This window comes from Suncus etruscus, chromosome 7 (assembly GCF_024139225.1).
Source record: "Suncus etruscus isolate mSunEtr1 chromosome 7, mSunEtr1.pri.cur, whole genome shotgun sequence".
Classification (NCBI taxonomy): domain Eukaryota; kingdom Metazoa; phylum Chordata; class Mammalia; order Eulipotyphla; family Soricidae; genus Suncus; species Suncus etruscus.
This window is the reverse complement of record NC_064854.1, coordinates 6,397,469-6,423,009: the sequence shown is the minus strand read 5'-3', so window position 1 is coordinate 6,423,009 and position 25,541 is coordinate 6,397,469. Positions and strand designations below refer to the sequence as shown.

Below are 25,541 nucleotides of genomic sequence, written 5' to 3'. Positions count from 1 at the left end.
GCTCATCTAGCCAACAGTTCTCTTTACTGGGAGAGGATTGGTTTACTCATGTTCATCACAGAAGGGTTTCTGATTATAGGAAACATTAGAAACCATACAATCATACAACAGGTTCATATCACATGCTTAAATAGCAATCCTAAAAAGAAATTCTCATCTAAACAAGTTAATAATGTCTATATTTTCCTAATGCCTTAAACTCTGTGCCACCTAAATTTGAAAAAAAAAAAACTACCAATATTTTTGGCTCTTGGGCCACACCCGATGAGCTCAGGGATTACTCCTGGCTTTACACTTAGGAATTGCACCTGACAGGCTAGGGGGACACTATGGAATTCCAGGGATCAAACCCAGGTTGGTCCTGGATCAGCTGCATGCAAGGCAAATGCCTTATCTACTGTTCTATCATTCCAGTTCCCCCATTTGTTATTTTTTATAGCAGCACAAAGACTGCTATTTTTCTCTGAGAAAACCACTTTTTTTTTTCAGAATGCCTTGATGAAAGTCATAGGCTATATTTAAGTTGCACCCACATAACTTCCTAACTCATGTACTTATACTTATCCTCAACCCTCTCCAAGACCTCTGGGTAGCCATTCTAAATCTTGACTTCAATGTATTACTTCAAGAAACTCCTCACATCTCAGAACAAAAACTCTTAGGGGTACCTCATATATGGGAAGGCCTCTCTGATTACCTCCCATTTACCTAAGAAATGACTGCTTTTACCCATTTCCATTCTGTCCCTTCTCTTCTACTCGAATGAATATCTTTTCACTTCAATGTTCATTTTGCTCATTTTACTGATCCCTCAAAAGTCATTCCATCTTCTCAAGTCTTTCCTGATTTGTTTTGCCACCCGTTTCAGAGTTAGGGATCTTTCCCCTCACTAGGATCTGACTGCACCAGGCTTGCATACCTGAAAACACTTGAACAATGTTATCATCAGCTTGCCTAACTCCTATACTAGACTATGAGGTCCATTTGTAACTTTCTTTGTAAGCACATTCCCAAAAGAATATACCAATTTGTATAATAAATAATTATGGTGAGTCAATTTCTGCTATCAAATGTATAAAACAGAATCACACTGAGAGAGCTCCGTACTAGGTAGAAGACTGCTAGACTACACGTGTTTCACCCTCAGCCTGATCTGTATTATTTCTTGTGCAACCCTGATTCAGACTCGTTCACCTGGTCTTGGAGATACTGTAGGGTTCTGGCACCAGGTCCCCTGACGAGGCTGATACAAGGGTGGGTAAGGGTCTCTTCTTGTCCGTGGCCTTGAGGCGGGACTCGAGAAAGAGAGGGAAGACTCTGAGCCACAGACCACTCACAGGAAAGCATTGTCAGAGCAATGGACTTCGTTTATTGAAGGTAGGCGGTCCCCTCTCCATACTGGTGCCTTTATAAAGCCTCTACATCCCTCCATTTTTGGCTTTCTGATCCAAAAAGAAAAGCAGGGAGGAGCTTTTCTACACGGCCATTCATATCTCCCTGCCCATGAATCCCACCACGACACGCAGTAAAAGTCATGCTATGACCCTGTCAATGGGAAAACAACACAGCACCAGACAACAGCATGCACAGAGAATGAAGATGGCAGCTCTGATGTCCCAGAGAGTACCAACCACATAGTAAACCTCCCAGACATGGAATTTAGAATACTATTATGAAGGATGCTCATAACTCAAAGAATAGAACAAGCTGAAGAGAACACATCAGAAAACTCCAAACTGAAATAATAGGAACTGAAAGCTCAGTAGATAAAATTAAAAACTCAACGCAAAGCCTCTCAGAGTAACAGCAGTCGAGGACAGAATCAGCGAGCTAGAAGATGAGATGCAGAATCACACTAAATTTTATTGTTAGCACCGCAAATTAGTCCTATACAGAAGAGTCTTACTTTCAAGGGCAGTATACTTTATTTTAAAAAGAAAAACTCATGATTTAAAAGAACTCTGATATTTGCTGCCAAAGGAGCTAGTTCAGTACTTCTACCATTTGATTACAAATTTTAAATAAAGCTTTAAAAGAAAAATTACTTTGTCTGAAATATTGTCTCTTTTTCTTCCTTCAGATGGTCTAGATTTCATTGATACTGCATTATCCACTTTGTTTTCCAATGTTCTACATAGATCAGGTTTTTCTATAGATCTCATCACTGGCACTGGTGATTTACTTCTTTTTCTTCGTTCTGTTGCTAAAAAGGATCACAAAAACTGATAAATCTGTGGTGCTTTTAAAGTTACATATTGCCATTACTGAATAACATTTCTGATGAGGAGGGAATAAAAAGAGGCTCTAAGATTTCTACTTTAATGATTCTATGGAAATTAATGCTCTTTTCCAAGATAAGAAATTTAGAAGGAAGTGGGGGGATGATTTAAAGGGATAGATTCTATACTTTTCATGTGAAAATCCTGGGTTTGATACCCAACACATAATTCCTGGAGTACTGCCTAGAGAGAATCTGGTTAAGCCAGTTCTAAATTGGAAGTAGCCTCAAAACATCACTGGTGCGACAAAATAAAAACAAGTCAAAATATGAAAAAAAAAAAGGCAGGGCCAGTAAAAAGAAAACTGATTCTGGACTTATTAAACCTTCTTGAGGAAACTCAGGTATTACAGTGGAGTACGTGATGGGATTTTGCTCACAGATTATTCAATTGTTATAAATATTAAGTAGCACTACATTTACAGCACCACTATACAGTATTACATTTTATTTAATTTTTTTTGGGGGGGTCACACCCAGCAACACTCAGGGGTTACTCTCTTGGCTCTATGCTCAGAAATCAATCCTGACAGGCTCGGGCGGGGAGGGGGGACCATATGGGAGGAGGGAATTCGAACCACGGTCCTTCTGAATGCAAGTCAAATGCCCTACCTACCTCCATGCTATTTCTCTGGACCCTTTTTTAGTTCTTAATAGATACCAAGCACTAACTAAATGTTTCACAAGATTCCTTGTTGAATTACCTTTACTTGATATTATCAATATTTATGTTAGCCCTATTTTCTAGAAAAAATGATTTTAAACATAGCTGGATGATAATCTGTACAAAGGCTTTCCCTGAGAATAGGGAGCAAGTCTAAGCAGCCTAACTCAATATTTTAACTACTTTGCTATACTATCTCAGATGAAATGATGTTATCAATACCAAATATTAAGGTTTTTAACATTTATGTGAATGTTATATTTTTCATCCAATTATAAGAAATTGTGGCTCATATATGATCAATTTTTATCCCCAAGTTATCCTCTAAGTAAAAAAAGTTCAGAATGTCCCGTGGCTCTCATAATAAGGCATTTGTCCTGAAGTACTGCCTATGGCAATTCTGTTAGAGATCAAGCACTACCTGGCCATTCTCCAAGTCATTATATGTTAAAGCACACTCTTTTAAAAATTATTTGGGGTTTGGCCCTCACAACAATTTTAAACCTACATAAAAAAGTAAACATTCTGAAGAGCTAGAGCAATAATACAGCTTGATATTTGTCTTGAATGTGGCTGACCCAACTTTGTGAGGGCACACTCCATTTGGTCCTCTGAGCCCACTAGAAGTGATTCTGAATCTCCGAAGAGTCAGGAGTAAGCCCTTAGCACCACTAAAACCCAATCGTGTGTGTGTGTGTGTGTGTGTGTGTGTGTGTGTGTGTGTGTACTAAAAATATTTTAAAGATAGCTCAGGGGCCAGCCTGTGGTGTGTGTGTGTGTATTACAAATATTTTAAAGATAGATTAGGGGCCAGTCTCTCTCTCTCTCTCTCTCTCTCTCTCTCTCTCTCTCTCTCTCTCTCTCTCTCTCTCTCTCTCTCGTGTGTGTGTGTGTGTGTGTGTGTGTGTGTGTGTGTGTGTGTGTACTACAAATATTTTAAAGATAGCTCAGGGGCCAGAGATATAAGCCTTTAGTGCATGACTCTTGAGTTTGATCCTTCGAATTGCTTGGTCACCCAGTCTCACTGGGTGTGGCCCTTGTGGTAATACCCACCCTCTCTGGTGCTGACTATTTTACCCTTTGATCCAGGGTAGGTAGGTGCCTAGGAGTGATCACTGGGTACCCTGAGGATTGCTCAGAAGTTATATTCTCTGCCTGCCCCCAATAGAAGGAAAAAATTAAATATTTAAGATGATAAAAAGTACATGTGTTGAGGCTGGAATGATAGCTAGCACAGCGGTATTTGCCTTGTATGCAGCAGGCCCAGGATAGACTTGGGTTCTATCCCTGGAATCCCATGTGGTCCCCAGAGCCTGCCAAGAGCGATTTCTGAGTGCGAGCCAGGTGTAACCTGAGAGCTGCTGAGTGTGGCCAAAAATGAATAAAATTAAAAAAAAATTAAAAAAAACTTACGTGTGTTGATTAAAAATATTGGACTTCTCACAGTGTATCTATCCGAACCAGGAACAATTATTGATGCTTCAGATATTTTCCTTTTTCTATGTTTAACGATCTTAAACCATGAGAAACAAGAGTAAACATAAACATATGATCCCTTCTGAAATTAAATAATCTTCAACTTTATTAATAAGCTTTAGAGTGACTACAAACAACATATATTTTATTTTCCTATACCAAGAAACGCCTGTGCTTTAGATGTGAAGGTCTTTAACTTAATGTTAGTTACTGAGTGGGTAGGCAAAATAAGTAAAAGATGTTTTCAAAGAAAATCTAAAAATTATCTAGACCTATTATAAATTGTATCTTATAGTCTATCTGAGCTTAATTTATTATTTGATTTAGGTCACACCCGTCTGCCTTACTCCTGTGCTCAGGGATAACTCCTAGTAGACTCAGGGGACTATATAGGATGCTAAAGATTAAATCTATGTCAGCCACAGGTAGGGCAAGTACCCTACTTATGTACAGCGCTGGCCCTCTTATCCTGTTTTATTGATACTAAATTCATCTACTTAACTCATGACTGAAAATTTCTGTTCTATTTTGTGTGGATGACTTTAGATACAAGTCTATGTAAACTGATATAAACTATTATATTAAGCATTCTTCAAAAATCACATTTTAGGGATCAGACAGATAGGGTGGCTATCTGACCTCGGTTTGATCTCCAGCATACCTTATATTCCCTTGAGCATTGACAAGGCCAGGAATAATTTCTGAATGAAGAGCCAGGATTTATCCCTGGCTGGGTGTGCCAACAAAACAAAACAAAATCACATTTTAAAAAATTGCATTAATATTCTATGAAGACTATCCTGCATTTGAAGTAGTTGACAACTGCAAGAATTCCAAAATTTGGTGGCACACACATTAGCCACCCTTCTTTTTATAAAGAAGGGTGAATTTTTTTACACATATTAGCAGTTCTCATGCAGTGGTCCTCAAACTATGGTCCGTGGGCCACACATTGTATTTGTATCTGTTTTGTTTCTTCATTGCAAAATAAGATATATGCAGTGTGCATAAGAATTCATTCATAAGTTTTGTTTTTACTATAGTAAGACCCTCCAATGATCTGAGGGACAGTGAACTGGCCCCCTGTTTAAAAAGTTTGAGGACCCCTGTCATAGAGGCACGCATTTTCTACCGTTTTCTAAAAAAACTGCTGGGGGAACAGTGATTGAGGGAGAGACAAGATTTAGATCATGACAAACTGAATGAATTAGAATGACAACAAACATCGGAGAGTTATAATAAACTGGGTGATGACTAACCAACCATAAAGTGACATTGGAGAGCCATTTAAAAACAAAAACAAGACACTTGTCATGAAGGAAAAAATATTGATGTTATGTAGATGCACACACGGCATGGAAGAAAGGTCCTGGAGCACAGAATAAAATTGAATTTAAGATAAAATAGAAAATATGCTCCAATGGAAGCAGCAAATTATTTGAAAAGAAATGGCAGTTCTCATTGCAAACATCCTGCAGTGTGTCTCAAACTTTGGAAAGCTTATGATCTTTCCCAAAGTATATGGTTCAATTGATTTATAGGGGAGTTTAAACACTTGCATCTTACAATAATTCTGATAAAGATAATTCAGAAGAAAGGACATAGAAAATAACATATGTTATCTGTTTAAAACAATAACATTTTAAACTTAATAGAAAACAAAGTGTTAAAAATAAGAAGTGCGGAGCCCCGTCCAGTGCTTCTCTCTTTCCTGAATTCTTCAAGCTCCCTTCAGAGCCCTGGGAAGTGAACCCCAAAATAACTGCATTCTGAAGCTACCCAGCGAGCAAGTGAGTAAGAAATGGCTGGCTCTGCTAGCCAAAGAACCCCCAGACTGACTCGCAGTCCGGGGGCCCAGAATCCCCCACGCCAGAGGGTCTCCATGGCCTGATCTGGTAACCTGGGCCTTGGGGGATGGGATGGGGTGGAGCAAAACTCCGCCCCTATCCAGTCATTCACAAGTTATAGAGGCGAGAGCTGGGCCTGGAGAAGTCACACACCAGGAGTTGATCCCTTGCACTGGCATGTGATGGGCACTGGACTGGACAGCTAGCCAAAGAAACCCCGGACAGCTAGCCAAAGCAGATTTATCTCAACCTTTTTCATATACCCTTTTTAACATAGTCCAAAAATATTCTAATTCTTGACTATTTGTAGGTAAGGAAATGGAATATCCTATGTATGGAGGATAGCACTCAAATAGATCTCTGAAGTCAGTGTCTAAGTAAACATTACTTTCTATACAGTTGTCCTCTCTGACTACCGAGCCTTAGCCTTAAACATTCTATCTATACAATGTATAGAGCCCTTCTTCTATATTGCCTTTCCACACCCAGAGACCTTTCTACCCCCCCCCCCCATATCCCAACCTGGATTTGTTATCTCCCCCTTATTTAACCCTGTTTACTCTCAGTTTTTAACTCGTTAGGCACCAAGACCGACCTCCTTCCCAACAGACCACCATCCAGCTCCTCAATGAACGACACCCTCTTGATCCCTCATCACGTGTCTCAGCAAGAAACCACAACCAATAAACCTCCTGACTCAAGCTTGTGACCCCTCACCCCCTTCAAATAGTGGACGGTTGCATGATACCGGATTTAGCTGCAGCAAAAACCCCAGCTCAAGGACACTATAGGACTCTGAAATGCCGCAAATCATATCTTAAACTCTAGACCAAAGTCTGTGATACGAAAAAGTAACTTGGCTTTCCCTCCCCACAAGAATATCTCAGAAAACCTAATTGAGAGGCCTATATTACCTACGTTAGCTTAATACCTTTTTAAAAATGTATCTTAAGATATGTATTCCTAAACACACAGATAGCCTCCCCAATCACTTTCTTCTTTCAAATACCTTTTCTCCCCTTTTTTCTCAATTTCCTTTTTTTAATATATCTCAATTTTATCCATATAATTTATTTTTTATATATACATGTTATCTCTACCCTCACCAGTTTTGGTGCTGCTTGGTCAAAAACCAAGAAAACGTCTTGCCTGGGATAAAAGCACAGACCACACCACAGATACTGTACATGTGGTCTGTCATCCTTACCTGAAATAGCACCAGCAAAACAAAACCATATGTTTTTGTTTAGGCACAGTAAATAAGGGGAAATCATGGACTCAGACACAAGATCTTATCTTCTAGGATAAGAACTCACACTTTTTATACAAGGGTGCCTCCCATCCTGGACGTATGTCATGTGGATACAACTCAGTCTCCATGAGATTGGACAGTGTTAGTTCATTCTCAAATCCCAGATCCCAGACGTAGAACTGAAACAAACCCATGCAACAACACCAGGAACTAAGCTGTGTTGGGAGATATATTTGTGCCAGTGTTAATATGACACAGAGGACAGCGAGGAAATGAAAACTTGACCTAAGACCAGGAGGTTCTATCACATCACCTAACACTAAGTGGAAATCAGAAGAAGTATGGTCCTTTTTGAACTATGAAAAATAAGAGCACTAACTACAGAAAACTGACTTTGACAATTGTGACTGAACAGAACGTACCTTAAGACCATTAAGGAAAACCCTACCCTAGGCTATAGCCCAGGTCTTTTACAAAAATCAAGACTTCTTAGTACAGAGGCCCAATTCTGACAACAGAGACTGAGCAGAACCATTGGAACCATAATTTCCTAGACTTCAGCTTAGGGAATGAGCAAAAACATGGAGCACATGATACAGAAAACTGAACACACCAACAATGGCGGAACAGTACCTCTAGAACCTTAAAGACTCTATCATAGGCCCTGTCCTAGGACCTGCGCAAATACCAAGATTGCTTGCTACAGTGGCCTTATTTTCTCATACACAACAGAGAAGAAAGGTTCCTGACACACCACAAAAAAAACAAAAACAAAAACAAAAAAACCACAACCCTGGGATATGACAATGAGAAGGTATGGAGCCAGTGGTTGTTCCCATGACAATATGCTTCAAGAGTAGACAAACCCTGAATTTCTTAGGCCACGGGAATTTCTTTCCTTCCCCAATACTTGCTGTGCCTATACAAAAAAAAAGAAAAAAAAAAAAGGTGGGGTAACACAAACCCTGCCACTGCAGCACTTTTTCTGGTGTTGTTTTAATTTTTGTTTGTTTTTTGATATTATTTTCCTTCTCCTTTTTCTTCCACCTTTTTCTTTCTTTTTCACTTTTGTGGATATTATTCAGTGATTTTTTTTTAGTAGTTGATACCTAATTTTTTCTCCTCTTTTCCTTAACCTTTTTACTTCCAACAGAATAGCATAATTTGAATCATTCAGCCTCATAAATTGAGGGGGGAAAAGAATGATACCAGGACCAGTCATATGAACATGTAAATAAAAAAAAATGAACAGGCTGGAACACCAAACAGAATAGATACCCAACCTATAACAAGCTGTAAGGCGGAGACCATTTGCAGTAGGATTCTGGGGGGTAAAGGAGGGAAATGTGGGAGACATGCTGCGAACAAGAGTGGAGGGAGGATAACACTGGTGGTGGGAATGCCCTTCATTCATTGTCACTATATATCGCAAATAATTCAGTGTAAATGAACTTCAGTCACAATAAAAAAAAAATAAAAGAATAAAAAAGAAATGGCTGGCTGTGGGGGGTTGCCAGGTGGAGTGCTGATTGCTCTACCTGTGGAGTCTCTGCCCTGCTGTGCTTCTTCTGAGGAAACTGAGGACCTGAAGGGAGTCCTGTCCTGTGCTTCTCTCTCTTTCCTGAATTCTTGAAGCTCTCCTCAGAGCCCTGGGAAGTGAACCCCCAAAAAACTGCATTCTGAAGCTACCCAGCGAGCAAGTGAGTGAGTTAGAAATGGCTGGCTGTGGGGGTTGCCAGGTGGAGTGCTGATTACCTGCAGAGTCTACGCCCTGCTGTGCTTCTTCTGAAGAAACTGAGGACCTGAAGGGAGCCCTGTGCTGTGCTTCTCTGTCTTTCCTGAATTCTTGAAGCTCTCCTTAGAGCCCTGGGAAGCACACCCCAAAAAAACCTGCATTCTGAAGCTTCGCGGCTGCGCACTCTTTCTAACCAATAAACCCCACTACATCACGCAGGAGAAACCACACTACTAGCATAACAATGGGGAAAAATTGCAGGCAAACACCATGCACAGAGAATGAAGACGATAGCTTGGATGACCTAAAAATTTCCAACCATCTGATTAACCTCTCGGATAAGGAACTTAAAATAGGAATATGGAAGATGTTTGTAGAACACAAAGAAAGCATAGATCTATCTGAACAGAACACAAAGACAGACATCAGAAAACTCCAAACTGAAATAGCAGATATGAAAAACACAGTAGCTCAACTGAAAACCTCAGTGGATGGCCTCGACAGCAGGGTAACAGCAGCTGAGGAGAGAATCAGAGTACTGGACGTTGAGATGCAGAAAAACTCAACACAGCAGAAGAAACTGGAAAAAAACCTTACGACAAATGATCAGGCAATGGGAAAAGTACTCAAGGAATGCGAACAGATGAAAATAGAAGTCTTTGATAAACTCAACAGAAACAACATAAGAATCATTGGAGTCCCAGAGACCCAGGTAGGAGATCTCCAGGAAGAATCAACTGTCAAAGACATCATCAAAGAGATACTCCCAGAATTAAAGACTACATGCAATCAAATCCTGTACGCTCGAAGAATACCAGCTAAAAGAGACCCAAAGAAAAACACCCCAAGAAACATCCTCGTTACAATGACAAATCCCACAGATAGAGATAGAATACTGAAAGCAGCAAGATCAAAAAGGGAAATTACATTCAAAGGAGTATCCCTAAGACTTACCACAGACATGTCACAAGAAACTCTCAAGGCAAAAGACAGTGGTGGGATATTGTGACAAGACTGAATGAAATGAATGCCTCACCGAGAATACTGCACCCAGCCCGACTCACGTTCAGGTTTGGAGGAAGAATACACAATTTCATGGATAAACAACAGCTCAGAAACTTCACAGATGAAAAACCAGCCTTAAAGGAAAAACTGACAGGTCTACTTTAAGACAAGAGAGACCAACAGCACAGAAAACTTATCTACAAAGATGACATTAAATCCTATGACAATCATCTCCCTCAATGTCAATGGACTAAATTCACCAATTAAAAGACAAAAAGTGGCAAAATGGGTCAAAAAGATGAATCCAACCTTCTGCTGCCTACAAGAAACACACCTTAATAGTCAGAACAAACATAGACTCAAAATCAAAGGCTGGAGGTAAATAATCCAATCAAACAACACACAAAACGCTGGGGTGGCCATATTAATATCTGATGACACCAACTTTATACTCAGAAAAGTTGTAAGGGACAAAGATGGACACTATGTACTAATCAAGGATATTAAACATATATGCACCCAATGAGAGACCAGCAAAGTATTTAATACAATTACTGACAAATCTGAAAGAAGACATCAATAATAACACAGTAATTGTGGGAGACCTCAACACGGCCATGTCAACACTTGATAGGTCAACCAGACTAAAACCCAACAAAAATATACTAACCCTGAAAAGAGTAATGGAAGAAAGAGGACTAGTAGATATATACAGGACACTCCATCCCAAAAAACCTGGATACACATTCTTCTCCAATGTACATGGGTCATTCTCCAGGATAGACCACATGCTGACACATAAAACATACCTTCATAAAATCAAGAGGATAGAAATCTTGCAGGCTACCTTTGCTGACCACAAGGCTCTGAAATTAGATGTGAACTACAAAGCCACACAGAAGAAAAACTTTAACAATTGGAAATTAAACACCCTGCTACTGAACAACCAACCAGTAGGTCCGAGATAAAACTCGAAGAGGAAATCAAAACTTTCCTGGAAACAAATGATAATGAAGACACAAATTGCCAGAATCTACAGGACACAGCAAAAATGGTACTGAGAGGAAAATTTATAGCTTTGCAAGCACACATCAGGAAGGAAGAAGGGGTACACCTGAATAACTTAATGACGCAGCTCATAAAATTAGAAAATGACCAACGAAAGGAACCAAAAATACGGAGACAGAAGGAAATAAAAAAACTGAAAGCAGAAATCAATGAAGTGGAAAACCAAAAGAAAAAATAATCCAAAAGATCAACAAAAGCAGAAGTTGTTTCTTTGAAAAAATAAACAAGATGGATAGAGCATTGGCAAAACTCACAAAGAAAGAGAGAGAGAGAGAAACCTGATAACCCGTATTAGAAATGAGAAGGGGGAGATCACGACAGATACTGCAGAGATCCAAAGGGTGATCAGAGACTACTTTGAGAAACTTTATGCTACTAAACATGAGAACCTAGAAGAAATGGATAAATTCTTGGACACTTATAACCTTCCACAATTAAGTAAGGAGGATATAGCATATCTAAACACTCCCATCACTATTGAGGAAATTGAAACTGTAATCAAACATCTGTCTAAAAAGAAAAGCCCAGGCCCAGATGGATTTACTAATGAATTTTTTCAAACCTTTCAAGAGGAGCTACTACCAAACCTAGCCAAGCTCTTCCATGAAATTGAAAAAACAGGAACACTCCAAACAGCTTTTATGAAGCCAACATCACCTTGATACAAAAACCAGACAGAGATGCTGCCAAAAAAGAAAATTACAGACCAATATCCCTGATGAATGCAGATGCAAAGATCTTCAACAAAATCCTGGCAAATAGGATCCAATGCATCATCAAGAAGATCATACACTACGACCAAGTAGCTTTCATCTCCGAAGTGCAAGGATGGTTTAACATCCGTAAATCTATCAATATCATACACAACATAATCAACAGAAAAATAAAAACCACATGATTCTATCAGTAGATGCAGAGAAAGCATTTGATAAGGTCCAACACCCATTCTTGATCAAAACTCTCAGCAAGATGGGAATGGAAGGAACCTTTCTCAATCTAGTCATGCATCTACCATAAGCCAATGGCAAATATTATCCTCAATGGAGAAAAACTAAAAGCCTTTCCTCTAAATTCTGGTACAAGACAAGGCTGTCCGCTCTCACCACTCCTCTTCAACATAGTACTGGAAGTGCTTGCTATAGATATCAGGCTAAAAAAAGATATCAAGGGAATCCAGATAGGAAAGGAAGAAGTCAAGCTCTCACTGTTTTCAGATGACGTGATACCCTACTTAGAAAACCCTAAAGATTCCACCAAAAAGCTTCTAGAAACAATAGTCTCATATAAGAAGGTGGAAGGGTACAAAATTAACACACAGAAATCAATGGCCTTTTTATCCACCAATAATGATAGGGAAGAGATGGATGTCAAGAAGGCGATCCCTTTCACATTAGTGCCACACAAGCTCAAATATCTTGGAGTCAACTTGACCAAAGACGTGAAGGACCTATACAAAGAAAACTATAAAGCCCTGCTCCAAGAAATAAGAGAGGACACATGGAAATGGAAACATATACCCTGCTCATGGATTGGCAGGATTAACATCATTAAAATGGCAATACTCCCCAAAGCATTGTACAGATTTAATGCAATCCCTCTAAAGATACCCATGACATTCTTCAAAGAAGTGGATCAAACACTTATGAGGTTCATCTGGAACAATAAATACCCTCAAATAGCTAAAGCACTCCTAGGGAAAAGGAGTATGGGAGGCATTACTTTTCCCAACTTTAAACTGTACTACAAAGCAATAGTTATCAAAACAGCATGGTATTGGAATGAAGACAGACCCTCTTATCAGTGGAATAGGCTTGAGTTTTCAGACAATGTTCCCCAGACATACAATCACCTAATAATTGACAAAGGAGCAAGAAATCCTAAGTGGAGCAGGGAAAACCTCTTCAACAAGTGGTGTTGGCAGAACTGGTTAGCCACTTGCAAAAAAAAAAGCGAACATAACCCCCTCCCCCAGTTAACGTCATGTACAAAGGTAAAATCCAAATGGATTAAAGACCTTGATATCAGACCTGATACCATAAGGTATATAGAACAACACTTCGGTAAAACACTCCATGACACTGAGACTAAAGGCATCTTTAAGGAGAAAAGTGCACTTTCCAAACAAGTGGAAGCATAGATCAACAGATGAGAATACATTAAGCTGAGAAGTCTGCACCTCAAAAGAAATAGTGCCCAGGATACAAGAGCCACCCACCATATGGGAGAAACTATTCACCCAATACCCATCAGACAAGTGGCTAATATCCAAAATATACAGGGCACTGACAGAACTTTACAAGAAAAAAACATCTAATCCCATCAAAAAATGGGGAGAAGAAATGAACAGACACTTTGACAAAAAAGAAATACAAAAGGCACATGAAAAAATGCTCCTCATCACTGATCATCAGGGATATGCAAATCAAAACAATGATGAGATACCATCTCACACCTCAGAGACTGGCACACACCACAAAGAATGAGAACAATCGGTGCTGGAGGGGATGTGGAGAGAAAGAAACTCTTATCCACTGCTGGTGTGAATGGTGTCTAGTCCAACCTCTATGAAAAGAGATGTGGAGATTCCTCCAAAAACTAGGGTATATTCCTCCAGAACCTAGGGTATATTCCTAGGAGTGGTATAGCTGGATCGTATAGGAGCTATTCCACTCCTAGGAATATACCCTAGGAACACAAAAATACAATACAAAAACCCCTTCCTCACACCTATGTTTATTGCAGCACTATTCACAATAGCCAGGCTCTGAAAACAACCAAGATGCCCTGCAACAGACGAATGGCTAAAGAAACTGTGGTACATATACACAATGGAATATTATGCAGCCGTCAGGAGAGATGAAGTCATGAAATTTTCCTATACATTGATGTATATGGAATCTATCACGCTGAGTGAAGTAAGTCAGAAGGAGAGAGAGATGCAGAATAGTCTCACTCATCTATGGGTTTTAAGAAAAATAAAAGTCATCTTTGAAACAATCCTCAGAGACAATGAGAGGAGGGCTGGAACTTCCAGCTCACTTCATGAAGCTCACCACAAAGAGTGGTGAGTGCAGTTATAGAAATAACTACACAGAGAACTACCATAATCATGTGAATGAATGAGGGAACTGGAAAGCCTGTCTGGAGTACAGGTGGGGGTGGGGAGGGATGGAGGGAGTTTTGGGACATTGGTGGTGGGAATGTTGCACTGGTGAAGGGAGGTGTTTTTTACATGACTGAAACCTAATCACAATCATATTTGTAATCAAGATGTTTAAAAAAATAAAAATATACTTAAAGAATACGAAATGCTGATATGAAATATATGGGAAATTTGAAAGTTCACTCTCCAGAAGTGATATATTGCAAAAAATAATTTTAAGAAGCTTTATGAAGAAATGAACCAAGTCTTGTAAATAGAAGACTTTAGATAAGACTAAAATTTAAAACACGAATGTTTATGTAGGTAGAGGGGAAAAATGAACATAGCATAAAAGGATGACGCAAGTGATCTTCCTAAGATGTGAATAAAATCAAATTAGTGCACAGAACTGAGACAAGTTTGTTTCTGTTTATTTCAGTGTTATACCTGGTTGTGTTCAGAGCTCATTAAACACAGCTACATGTTAATTTCCCTATAATTACCTATGACAATTATTCTATCTATATTGATTTATAAATGTCTATTTGATACCAGGTTTACCTGAGGTTGATTATTTTTGCTCTCCCCATGAAGGCTGTTTTTGGTACATTTCAGAAGTTTAGCAATTTCGATTTGGGAGTCAGATTTTTCTTTCAGATTGGACAGATCTCTTACTGGAGAGTTTTGACTTTTTGGCACTGGATTCTACAGAGAATATGAGGAAGAAATATTTTTAAAAGTGCAAACCAGAGAATGTTCACAAATCAATTACTTTTAAACAAACTGCCATCCATCTCAGAAGATTTAGTTTTTACACTATCATATTTTTTTTTCATCCTACAAAGGAACTAAGATTAAAGCATACATTTTTTTTTCTTTTTTTTTTGGGGGGGGGCACACCCAGCTCAGGGGCTACTCCTGGCTCCGCACTCAGGAATCACTCCTGGCAGGCTTGGGGGACCAAATGGGATGCTGGGAATCAAATTCGGGTTCATCCTGGGTTGGCCTTATGCAAGGCAAATGCCCTACTGCTGTGCTATCACTCCATCCACAGCATCCACTTTTTATACTATTAATATTCTGAAAAAAGCTTTAGCACAAATAGGTTGTACTTTTAGTTTTGAAGTTATAAAAAGTGCTGTGCTGAAACAATAAGTTTAAAGATATCACACATTTTATCAGAGCACTCTGTATTAAAGACTTTTTATGTTTACCATTATTTTATTTTTCATATACAAAAAGATAAACTTGAAATAGTTCTAGTTTTTTCCTCCTATTTTGCTGGGGTGTGGCTGCTTCTTCACACAGGGGGAAAACTACATTCACATTGGTTTATTTGAGGGCCCAGTGCACACTTCCAGCAGCAAAACCCAACTTAGTACATCTAGTTTCAAACTTGACACTCATTTCTAAAATTACCACAGTAAAAAGGAACAAAGGTTCACTGCAAATGAACGAACTATCATACAATGTTCTTTCCAAAATGTCTTCATTTTGCAACTGTAATCACAATGGGTGTCTGCTTTAGGCCATTTCAGATGTGTGCATATCTAGTATATTTGTGTGTGTTTTTATATATGTAGATATATCTAATCAATCAGCACATTTTCAAATCACACAGGGTAACAGTGACAAACTCAACTCTGTGTATTTTAAAAAATGATACTTTAGTATAACTTCCGTTACCTCAGTAGTACAAGCTTTTACTGTTCTACAAAATTTCAATTTTATAGCTACAAGGGTGAAAAGTGACCTATTACATTTACATTTCACATATTCTGGCATAGAAACAGCATTCTTTGAGTCTGAGTCTTAAACTGTCAGTCTTTAATTTCTGCACTTGAAAAACTTTCTCACTTTTACAGCCTTATATTAAGATTCTTTTTAAGTATTTACCCCCCAACATAGACTTTGCTACTGTGTTATTATTAGAATAAAATTTAATATAATGATAAATAATAATTTAAATACATACCTGTGATCCACTTTCATCAAAAATTACATGCACAGATGTTTTAGCAATTGAAAAGCTTTGTTTTTTGGTAAATTCCTAAAATTAAATAGACTCAAGGTCATATAATTTTCTCCATTTTACTTACTGCCACTGTTTCCCCTGTTTCCCTCAAAAATGGTGAAATTATCCTAATTATTATTTGTAGTAAAGAAGTTCCTCAAAACAGTTCTGTGGCTCCCCAGTTGCTGAAGCTTTCTTCATTTGTCATTTTGATTAGGTTCCTCACAAACAGAACCCTGCAGGTCTGCAACATAAATCCACTGCACTGCTAAAAAAAGAATGTGTCCCTATCAATTTCCTATGATGACACCAAATCCTCAAGGGATGGCCTTGGGAAGTGGCACCTTTGGAAGAAGACTACCTGAAGTCAGAGAGCTCACCTGTCCTCTTCCATGACCATGGTTAGATAGTCAGAGGGACACTATAGATCATCAGTAGGGCCAGTCCAGACTCCAAATCTGCCAGCACTTAGTATTATTATAGGCTTTGGAGATGCCAACGCTTTGAGAATTGAATGTCTTCGATGTAAGCCAGTCAGCCTAGAGTATCTGGGCATGATCATCAGAACACACTGTCCACACATGCCAACACACTACCTCCTGCAAACTATCATCTTTGATTCCCTGTGGACCAGTACTCACCTTGTAATGGCTTCTGCCATCTTGAGAAGCATCCTATCCTATACCTGGCAGTACTCAGGTATCATTCAGGGGCCAATATGGGGTGCTGGGAATCGAATCTGGGTCAGCTACATGTAAGGCAACCACCCTACACACTATACTCTTAATGAACAAGCTCATTTTCAGTGTCTAAACTTCACTCCTAGGTCACTCATTTATAGAATATATAATTAACATGTTAATTATGTTAGCATTCTATAACATTCAATAATTCTATAATTAACATTGTTTACAATCTTAAAAACATGGTTTTCTTTCTGAGAATATCTTCAGAAATTCACCATTGTTTTGAGTACTGCTGATCCCTTTATGAACTGAGTTTGCTGTACTTTCCCATAATACAATGCAAATAAATAAAAACTGACATGACACATTGAGAATTATATAGAAAAAACTATGAAATATGTATCCCCAAGTAACTCAACTGAGTGTTTCTGGAATTACAGTATTTAGTATTAAATTTTTTTGAATACTTACCCTGTATTTATTGGCGCCAAAAATTTTTTGAGTCACGTTAATGATGTCTAATGATGCATCAAAATAAAAAAGCAATTGTTTCCCTGCTATTTTACTAATTTTTACTATAGTTTTGAGAATTATAGTCAGAAGTTTCTTTGATTCTTTCACTGTACAAAAATAAATCACACTGATTAGTTTATATTCATTTTTATAATGTTGCTCTATTATTTTACTGAGAAAAACATGCAATTGTATCAAATGGACTGAAATAGAATTAACTCCCAAGATTTAACTATTTAGATTATATCAACTATTATAGATATATTTTGATGCTAACTACCTACATAAACAAAATTAATCAACTTACTTTTCAGTTTTCTTTGGGAGTGAGGGAGAATCACAGCCAGAGATTATTATTCCTGGCATTCAGTAATCATTCCTAGTAGGCTTAGGGAACCATACGGGGTGTGATGGGGATAAAAATATGGGCCAAACATAGGCAAGGCAAGTACTATCTCTTCAGCCCCAAGTTTTCAGTTGATCCATATATTACAGGGAAATTAAGTAACCAAATGATCTAAAGTCTCAACTACATTCTAGACACTAAAAGTTTAATAATTATTCCTAAATGCATCTGAGAAAACTATTTTTCAAGTTAAAGAGGAAAAAATCACTTTAATTTTACATATATTTCCAGGCATAAACATATACTCAAAACAATTCTATTAAATTCTTAGTTGAGGGGCTGGAGTGATAACAGTGATAGGGGGTTTGCCTTGCACGAGGCTGACCTAGAACGGACCTCTGTTTGATTCCCAACATCTCATATGGTCCCCCCAAGCCAGGGGCAATTTCTGAGCACATAGCCAGGAGTAACTGAGTGTCACTGGGTGTGGCTCAAAAACAATAAACAAAAACAAAAACAAATACTCAGTTGATATGAATAATTGATAGTAAACAGCATCTGTTAAAGAACTTTGCTAGGAAATGATGAAATGATGACTATGTTCTTATATTTATTAAGCCAGTAAAAGAAATTACTGCACTTTACAGTTTACAAGAGGTAATTCTCCTTCCTTTTATTTATTTTTGTTTTGTTTTAGAGTCACACTTGGCAGTGCTCAAGGGTCACTCCTGGATTTTCGCTCAGAACTTGTTCCTGGCAGGTTCAGGGGACCATATGGAATGCTGAGAGTTGAACCCGGGTCCATCCTGGATAGGCAGTGTGCAAGGCAAACACCCTACTGCTGTGTTATCTCTGTGGCCCCAAATTCTCCTTCCTTAAAAAAAAAAAAAAGACCTCCCAATCCTTCTGCCTTGTTATTAATCTTGTTATTGATGTGTCCTGTCCTACTGTGTGGGTGTTCCTGCTATGGATAAGAAGTCACCTGTCCCTAGTGTACACTATAGAGAAGGAATCCCATCAGGGAAGATGGGACTTATTTTATTTGGCATTCAGAAAAGCTCTTCTTGACAAGGGTTTCTGAGGGCTGTTGAATTCTGATTCTCCTGAGGATTTTTACAAAACAAAATATCTTCAATGCTTTTACAAGTGTCTTGAAACTTCCAGCGCATCTTCTTTGATAGTGCTAAGAATGATTACTTGGGGAACAGAGAGAGAGAGGAACAGGGGTATAGAGGTGCATGCCTTGCCCACAACCCTGCTTTAATCCCCAGCTCCACAGGCTACTCCCATCTGATCCAGCTATACCACTCCTAGGGATATACCCTAGGAACACAAAAACACAATATAAAAATGCCTTCTCACACCTATATTCATTGCAGAGCTATTTACAATAGCCAGAATCTGGAAACAACCCATATGCCCGACAATGGATGAATGGCTAAAGAAACTGTGATACATCTACACAATGGAATACTATGCAGCCACCAGGAAAATGAAGTCATGAAGTTTTCCTATTCATGGATGAACATGAAAACTATTATGCTGAGTGAAATTAGTCAGAGGAAGAATTAGTCCCACTCATCTTTGGGATTTAGGAAAAACAAAAAAACTTTATTGTAATGATACCCAGAGACAATAGAGAAGGGCTGGAAGGACTGACCACAGAATAAAGCTTTCCACAAAGAGTGTTGAGTGCAGTTCAAGAAATAACTACACTAACAACTATTATGACAATGATAGTGAGAAAAATAGAATGCCTGTCTCAAATATAGGCAGGGGGTGGAGAAGGATGGAGATGGGGCATTGGTTGCACATGTGAAGTAAGGGGGGTAATCTTTTTTTTATGACTGAAACCCAACTACAAATATGTCTGTAATCATAATCATGGTGCTAAAATCAGGATATTATAAAAAATAAGAGAGGAAGTGGTAAGGTATCTGCCTTGCCCGTGTTAGCCTAAGACAGACCTTAGTTTGATTCCCGGCGTCCCATATGATCCCCCAAGCCAGGAGCGATTTTTGAGCCCATAGCCAGGAGTAAACCCTCAGCATCACCAGGTGTGCCCCCACCCCCCAAAAAATTAAGAGAGAGAGGAAATAAAGAAAAAGCTTCCAGGAGGAGACTTCAGTATGGTTTCAGTCATGGATTTCAGGTATTTGTGAAAATAACCCAAAAGGAATAGTCTACTATTCTCATTTGCATCTAGAACTCAAATGAGAAATAGGCAAGAATTTTAAAAATGAAAGAGCAGTTAACATCATAAAATGTGAGAGAAAAGAAACAAAATAAGACACTGAAGTATAAATATGAATATTAATAATAAAGAGTTCATTATTCTCTTGACACTTGAAATTTTAGCATAGTGGAATATGAGATAGAATGGAGTTAAACTAGAAAGTTAATAACAGAAGAAAAGAGTTAATAAAATGTTTGCGGGCCCGGAGAGATAGCACAGTGGTGTTTGCCTTGCAAGCAGCCGATCCAGGACCAAAGGTGGTTGGTTTGAATCCCGGTGTCCCATATGGTCCCCTGTGCCTGCCAGGAGCTATTTCTGAGCAGACAGCCAGGAGTAACCCCTGAGCACAGCCGGGTGTGGCCCAAAATACAAAAAATAAATAAAAAATAAAAAATAAAATAAAATGTTTGCTCCAAACTGGCTATGAATGGTCTGAGATAAGTAGAAAATACATATGATGAATCCCTGGAGACTGTATTTATAATACAGTTCCAGACACACCATTTAAATGCAAGTCATTTAAGATGTAACATGGCATTATGTTATGTAAAACACTATTCTTTTTTGTTTTCTTTTGCTTTTTAATATTTATTTTGACCATATTGGCTTACATATAAAACACTATTCTTAAGAAGACACATACTGTTATATAATGTACCTAAAACCATCAAGTCTTTACAAATAAAAAGAGGAATAGTGGTTACATGGTCTGGTGAGGATGGGAGGGGATGTTGTTAAATGGGTATAAAGTTTCAATTTACAAGATGACCTTAAAATTCTGTAGATCTGTTTTAAAAGGACCAATATGCTGGACTGCACATTTATAAAAGGTTAAGACGGTTAATTTCCTGTTATGTATTTTTAACCACAATGAAAAAAGAGGAAATTGGGTAAAGGAGTATAAATGGAAACTTTCTGTATTCTGTAGGTGTTATGTAATTGAAAGTCATTCTAATATAGAAGTTATCTTTAAAAAATGATGCAAATCAAACTTCCAGAGATTAAAACAAAACCCAAGGTCCTGAGTGATAGATAGCACAGTGGTAGGGTTTTTGTCTTGCATGCTGCTGACCCAGGATGGACCCAGGTTTGATTCCCGGCATCCCATATGGTCCCCCAAGCCTGACAGGAGCGATTTCTGAGCACAAAGCCAGGAGTAACCCCTCAACTCAGCTGGGTGTGGCCCCAAAACAAAACAAAAACAATGCCCAAGATAAATATCACACAGTATTAGAAGAACAGATACTTCAGAAGAAAATACCCATAAATATAAAATATATAAAAGTGTTTATATGAACAGACAGGAAAGAAGAGCCTGTGGTGAAAGCAGCTGATCCTAAATCAATATGACACAGTAATAAGTGCTGAAAAACCATCAGCTGGTCTTGTATAAATCAGCCATCAGAAATTTATAAAAAAGGATCAGTAAAAGGACAATATTTTAATAATGGTGAAAGCAGAAATTCGATGAAAACAATAAACCCATAGAACTAAGAGGCTCAATTATTCCAAGAACTAACAACATGAAGGAAATTACAGGAAAGCACATTATAATCAAACTGTTCTTGAATGAAGTACTGCAAGTACTTGTGGGGTCTGGAGAGGCAGTACAGCAGCAAGGTGCTTGTTGGTCTTGCATAAGGCTGATCCTTGGCACCACACATGGTCCCCTGAACATCATCAGGAGTGATCCCTTAGCAAAGAGTCAGAAGTAAACCCCAGGCACAACCAGGTGTGGACCCCAAAATAAAGCAAAACAAAAATATGGAGATGAAGAGAACATCTGAAAAGTCGTCAAAGGAAAATTACTTAAAAGGAGTACACATGAACGTCGCCGAGGAGAGAGCAGACTGTGGAGGGTATCATTTACTGTGAAACACCTATTGTGTCATTTGAAATTGTTACGTTTTGAAACAGTGATGCTGCACTATGGCAGGAGTCGTAAAGGTGCAAATATGCAGAGCAAAAAAACCTTTAACTTGGAGAAGCAAAATCATGCTCCAAGGAAGCATCATCAGCACCAGCAGCCGCAGCCGCAGCAGCAGCAGCCCCAGCAGCAGCCGCAGCAGCAGCCGCCACCACCAGCACCAATACCTGCAAATGGGCAACAAGCCAGCAGCTAGAATGAAGGCTTGACTATTGACCTGAAGAATTTTCGAAAACCAGGAGAGAAGACCTTTACTCAGTGCAGCCGACTCTTTGTGGGAAATCTTCCTCCTGATATCAATGAGGAGGAAATGAGGAAACTATTTGAGAAATATGGGAAGGCTGGTGAAGTCTTCATTCATAAGGATAAGGGCTTTGGCTTTATTCGCTTGGAAACACGAACTTTAGCAGAAATTGCCAAAGTGGAGCTGGATAACATGCCCCTCCAGGGAAAGCAGCTGCGTGTACGCTTTGCTTGTCATAGTGCATCCCTCACAGTTCGAAACCTTCCTCAGTATGTGTCCAATGAACTGCTGGAGGAAGCATTTTCTGTGTTTGGTCAGGTGGAGAGGGCTGTGGTCATTGTGGATGATCGAGGAAGGCCTTCTGGAAAAGGCATTGTAGAATTCTCAGGGAAACCAGCTGCTCGGAAAGCTCTGGACAGACGTAGTGAAGGCTCCTTCCTGCTAACCACATTCCCAAGGCCTGTGACTGTGGAGCCCATGGACCAGCTAGACGATGAAGAGGGATTACCAGAAAAACTGGTTATTAAAAACCAGCAATTTCACAAGGAATGAGAACAACCACCCAGATTTGCCCAGCCTGGCTCCTTTGAGTATGAGTATGCCATGCGCTGGAAGGCACTCATTGAGATGGAGAAACAGCAGCAGGACCAGGTGGACCGCAACATCAAGGAAGCTCGTGAGAAACTGGAAATGGAGATGGAGGCTGCTCATCATGAGCACCAGGTCATGCTAATGAGGCAGGATTTGATGAGACGTCAAGAACTTCGAAGAATGGAAGAGCTACATAATCAAGAAGTGCAAAAACGAAAACAACTGGAACTTAGGCAGGAGGAAGAACGTAGGCGCCGTGAAGAAGAGATGCGGAGACAACAGGAAGAAATGATGCGGCGACAGCAGGAAGGATTGAAGGGACCCTTCCCTGATGCGAGAGAACAGGAGCTCCGAATGGGCCAGATGGCTATGGGAGGTGCTATGGGCATAAACAACAGAGGTGCCATGCCTCCTGCTCCTGTACCAGCTGGTACTCCAGCTCCTTTAGGACCTGCCACTATGATGCCAGATGGAACCTTGGGATTGACACCACCAACAACTGAGCGCTTTGGCCAAGCCGCTACAATGGAAGGAATTGGGGCAATTGGCGGAACCCCTCCTACATTCAATCGAGCAGCTCCTGGAGCTGAATTCGCTCCAAACAAATGTCGCCGATACTAATAAAATTGTATTGTCTAGTTTCCTTAAAACCCTAAAGAAAAGGACCCTTTTTGGACTAGCCAGAATTCTACCCTGGAAAAGAGTTAGGGATTCCTCCCAATAGTTAGTTCCCTGCCTGTAGTACTCTATTTTAGGGAATATGCTGGAGGCAGAGGGCAAGGGAGGGGAGATCATTACAAATCAGTTCTATGTGGTATAGTTTTGTGTGGTGCATTCCTGAACTCTCATTTGATTGTTGAGCCTACGGGGGAAACAATGACAAAATGGATCCAGTTAGAGCCCCGTTAATCTTGATCATTCCATTTGTCCATCTTGTTCTATTTGCTTATTCATACTCTGCAACCACAAAGACACTGCCACATATACCATTAAAACCAAACATTCCCCCATGACCTTAGCCTCATTGCTCCATTCACTCCCAGGTGGGAATTCCAGCAAATGTCCACAGAGGTCACAGACAACATAAGTATGGTTCTGTTATATCCCATGTATTGCCCTTTCATGTCCTAATAAAAACATTTCTCTTAGAAAAAAAAAGGAGTACACATAAGAACAACATGAAAAATAACACAAACTGGAAGAGATTTTTAAAGGGGCCATGAAGTTAGAGCAGGAGTTAAGGCATCAGTTATTCCTAATTCAATCAAGTACTGCACATGACCCCCCCCCCCCTCAAGCACAGCCAAGAGCTATCCCTAATCACACAAAGTCAGGAGGGGTAAGTCTTGAGCACAGTCTATTTATTACTTAAAAAACACACACTTAAACACACACACACATACACACACATAAGCAGGCAATCTAGAATTATGTGGCAAAAATATTTTTCAAAATAAAAGTGAAATGAAGAATAGTGGATATTTGACATCAGACTCTAAACCATAGGTATATAGAACAGCATGTAGGTAAAACACTCCACAACACTGAGACTAAAAGCATCTTTAAAGAGGAAACAGCACTCTCCAAACAAGTGGAAGCAGAGATAAACAGATAGGAATATATTAAGCTAAGAAGCTTCTGCACCTCAAAGGAAATAGTCCTGAGGATACAAAACCCACCCACAGAATGGGAGAAGTTATTCACCGAATACCCATCAGACAAGGGGTTAATATCAAAAATATACAGGGTACTAATAGAACTTAACAAGAAAAGAACATCTGACCTGATCAAAAAATGGGGAGAAGAAATGGACAGACATTTTGACAAAAAAAGAAATATAAATGGCTAAAAGGCATATGAAAAAATGTTCCACATCACTAGTCATCAGGGAGATACAAATCAAAATGATGAGGCACCATCTCACGCCACAGAGACTGGCACACATCATCACAAAACAAAACAAAACAAAAACAAGAACAATCAGTGCTGGTGGGGATGTGGGGAGAAAGGAACTCCCATTCATTGCTGGTGGGAATACCATCTAGTCCAGCTCTTATGGAAAACAATATGGAGATTCCTCAAAGAACTGGAAATTGAACTCCCATCTGATCCAGCTATACCACTCCTAGGGATATACCCCAGGAATACAAAAATGCAATACAAAAATTCCTTCCTCACACCTATATTCATTGCAGCGCTATTTACAATAGCCAGACTTTGGAAACAAACAAGATACCCTTAATGAATGGCTAAAGAGACTGTGGTACATATACACAATGTACTATTATGCAGCTGTCAGGAGAGATGAAGTCATGACATTTTCCTATACATGGATGTACATAGAAACTGTCATGCTGAGTGAAATAAGCCCGAGGGAAAGAGAGAGACACAAAATAATCTCACTGATCTATGGGGCTTAAGAAAATTAAAAGACATTATTGGGGGGCCGGGAAGGTGGCGCTAGAGGTAAGGTGTCTGCCTTACAAGCGCTAGCCAAGGAACGGACCGCGGTTCGAT

At 39.2% G+C, this 25,541-nt stretch overlaps 1 protein-coding gene and 1 pseudogene across 1 annotated transcript in view; one reads left to right on the top strand and one right to left on the bottom strand.

Moving 5' to 3' along the window:
- Positions 1-21,926, bottom strand: part of SYCP2 (synaptonemal complex protein 2) — a 54,943-nt gene extending 33,017 nt beyond the window's left edge. The window contains exons 1-6 of the mRNA XM_049777031.1: positions 21,800-21,926; positions 17,639-17,787; positions 16,443-16,517; positions 15,029-15,172; positions 4,356-4,455; positions 2,046-2,203 (exon numbers count right to left, since the gene is read on the bottom strand). Coding sequence (XP_049632988.1) covers positions 2,046-2,203; positions 4,356-4,455; positions 15,029-15,172; positions 16,443-16,517; positions 17,639-17,787; positions 21,800-21,926 — 753 coding nt within the window. The remainder of the gene's footprint in view (positions 1-2,045; positions 2,204-4,355; positions 4,456-15,028; positions 15,173-16,442; positions 16,518-17,638; positions 17,788-21,799) is intronic.
- Positions 21,927-22,125: 199 nt separating this feature from the next.
- LOC126013311 (non-POU domain-containing octamer-binding protein-like) lies at positions 22,126-24,182 on the top strand (annotated as a pseudogene).
- Positions 24,183-25,541: the final 1,359 nt, after the last annotated feature.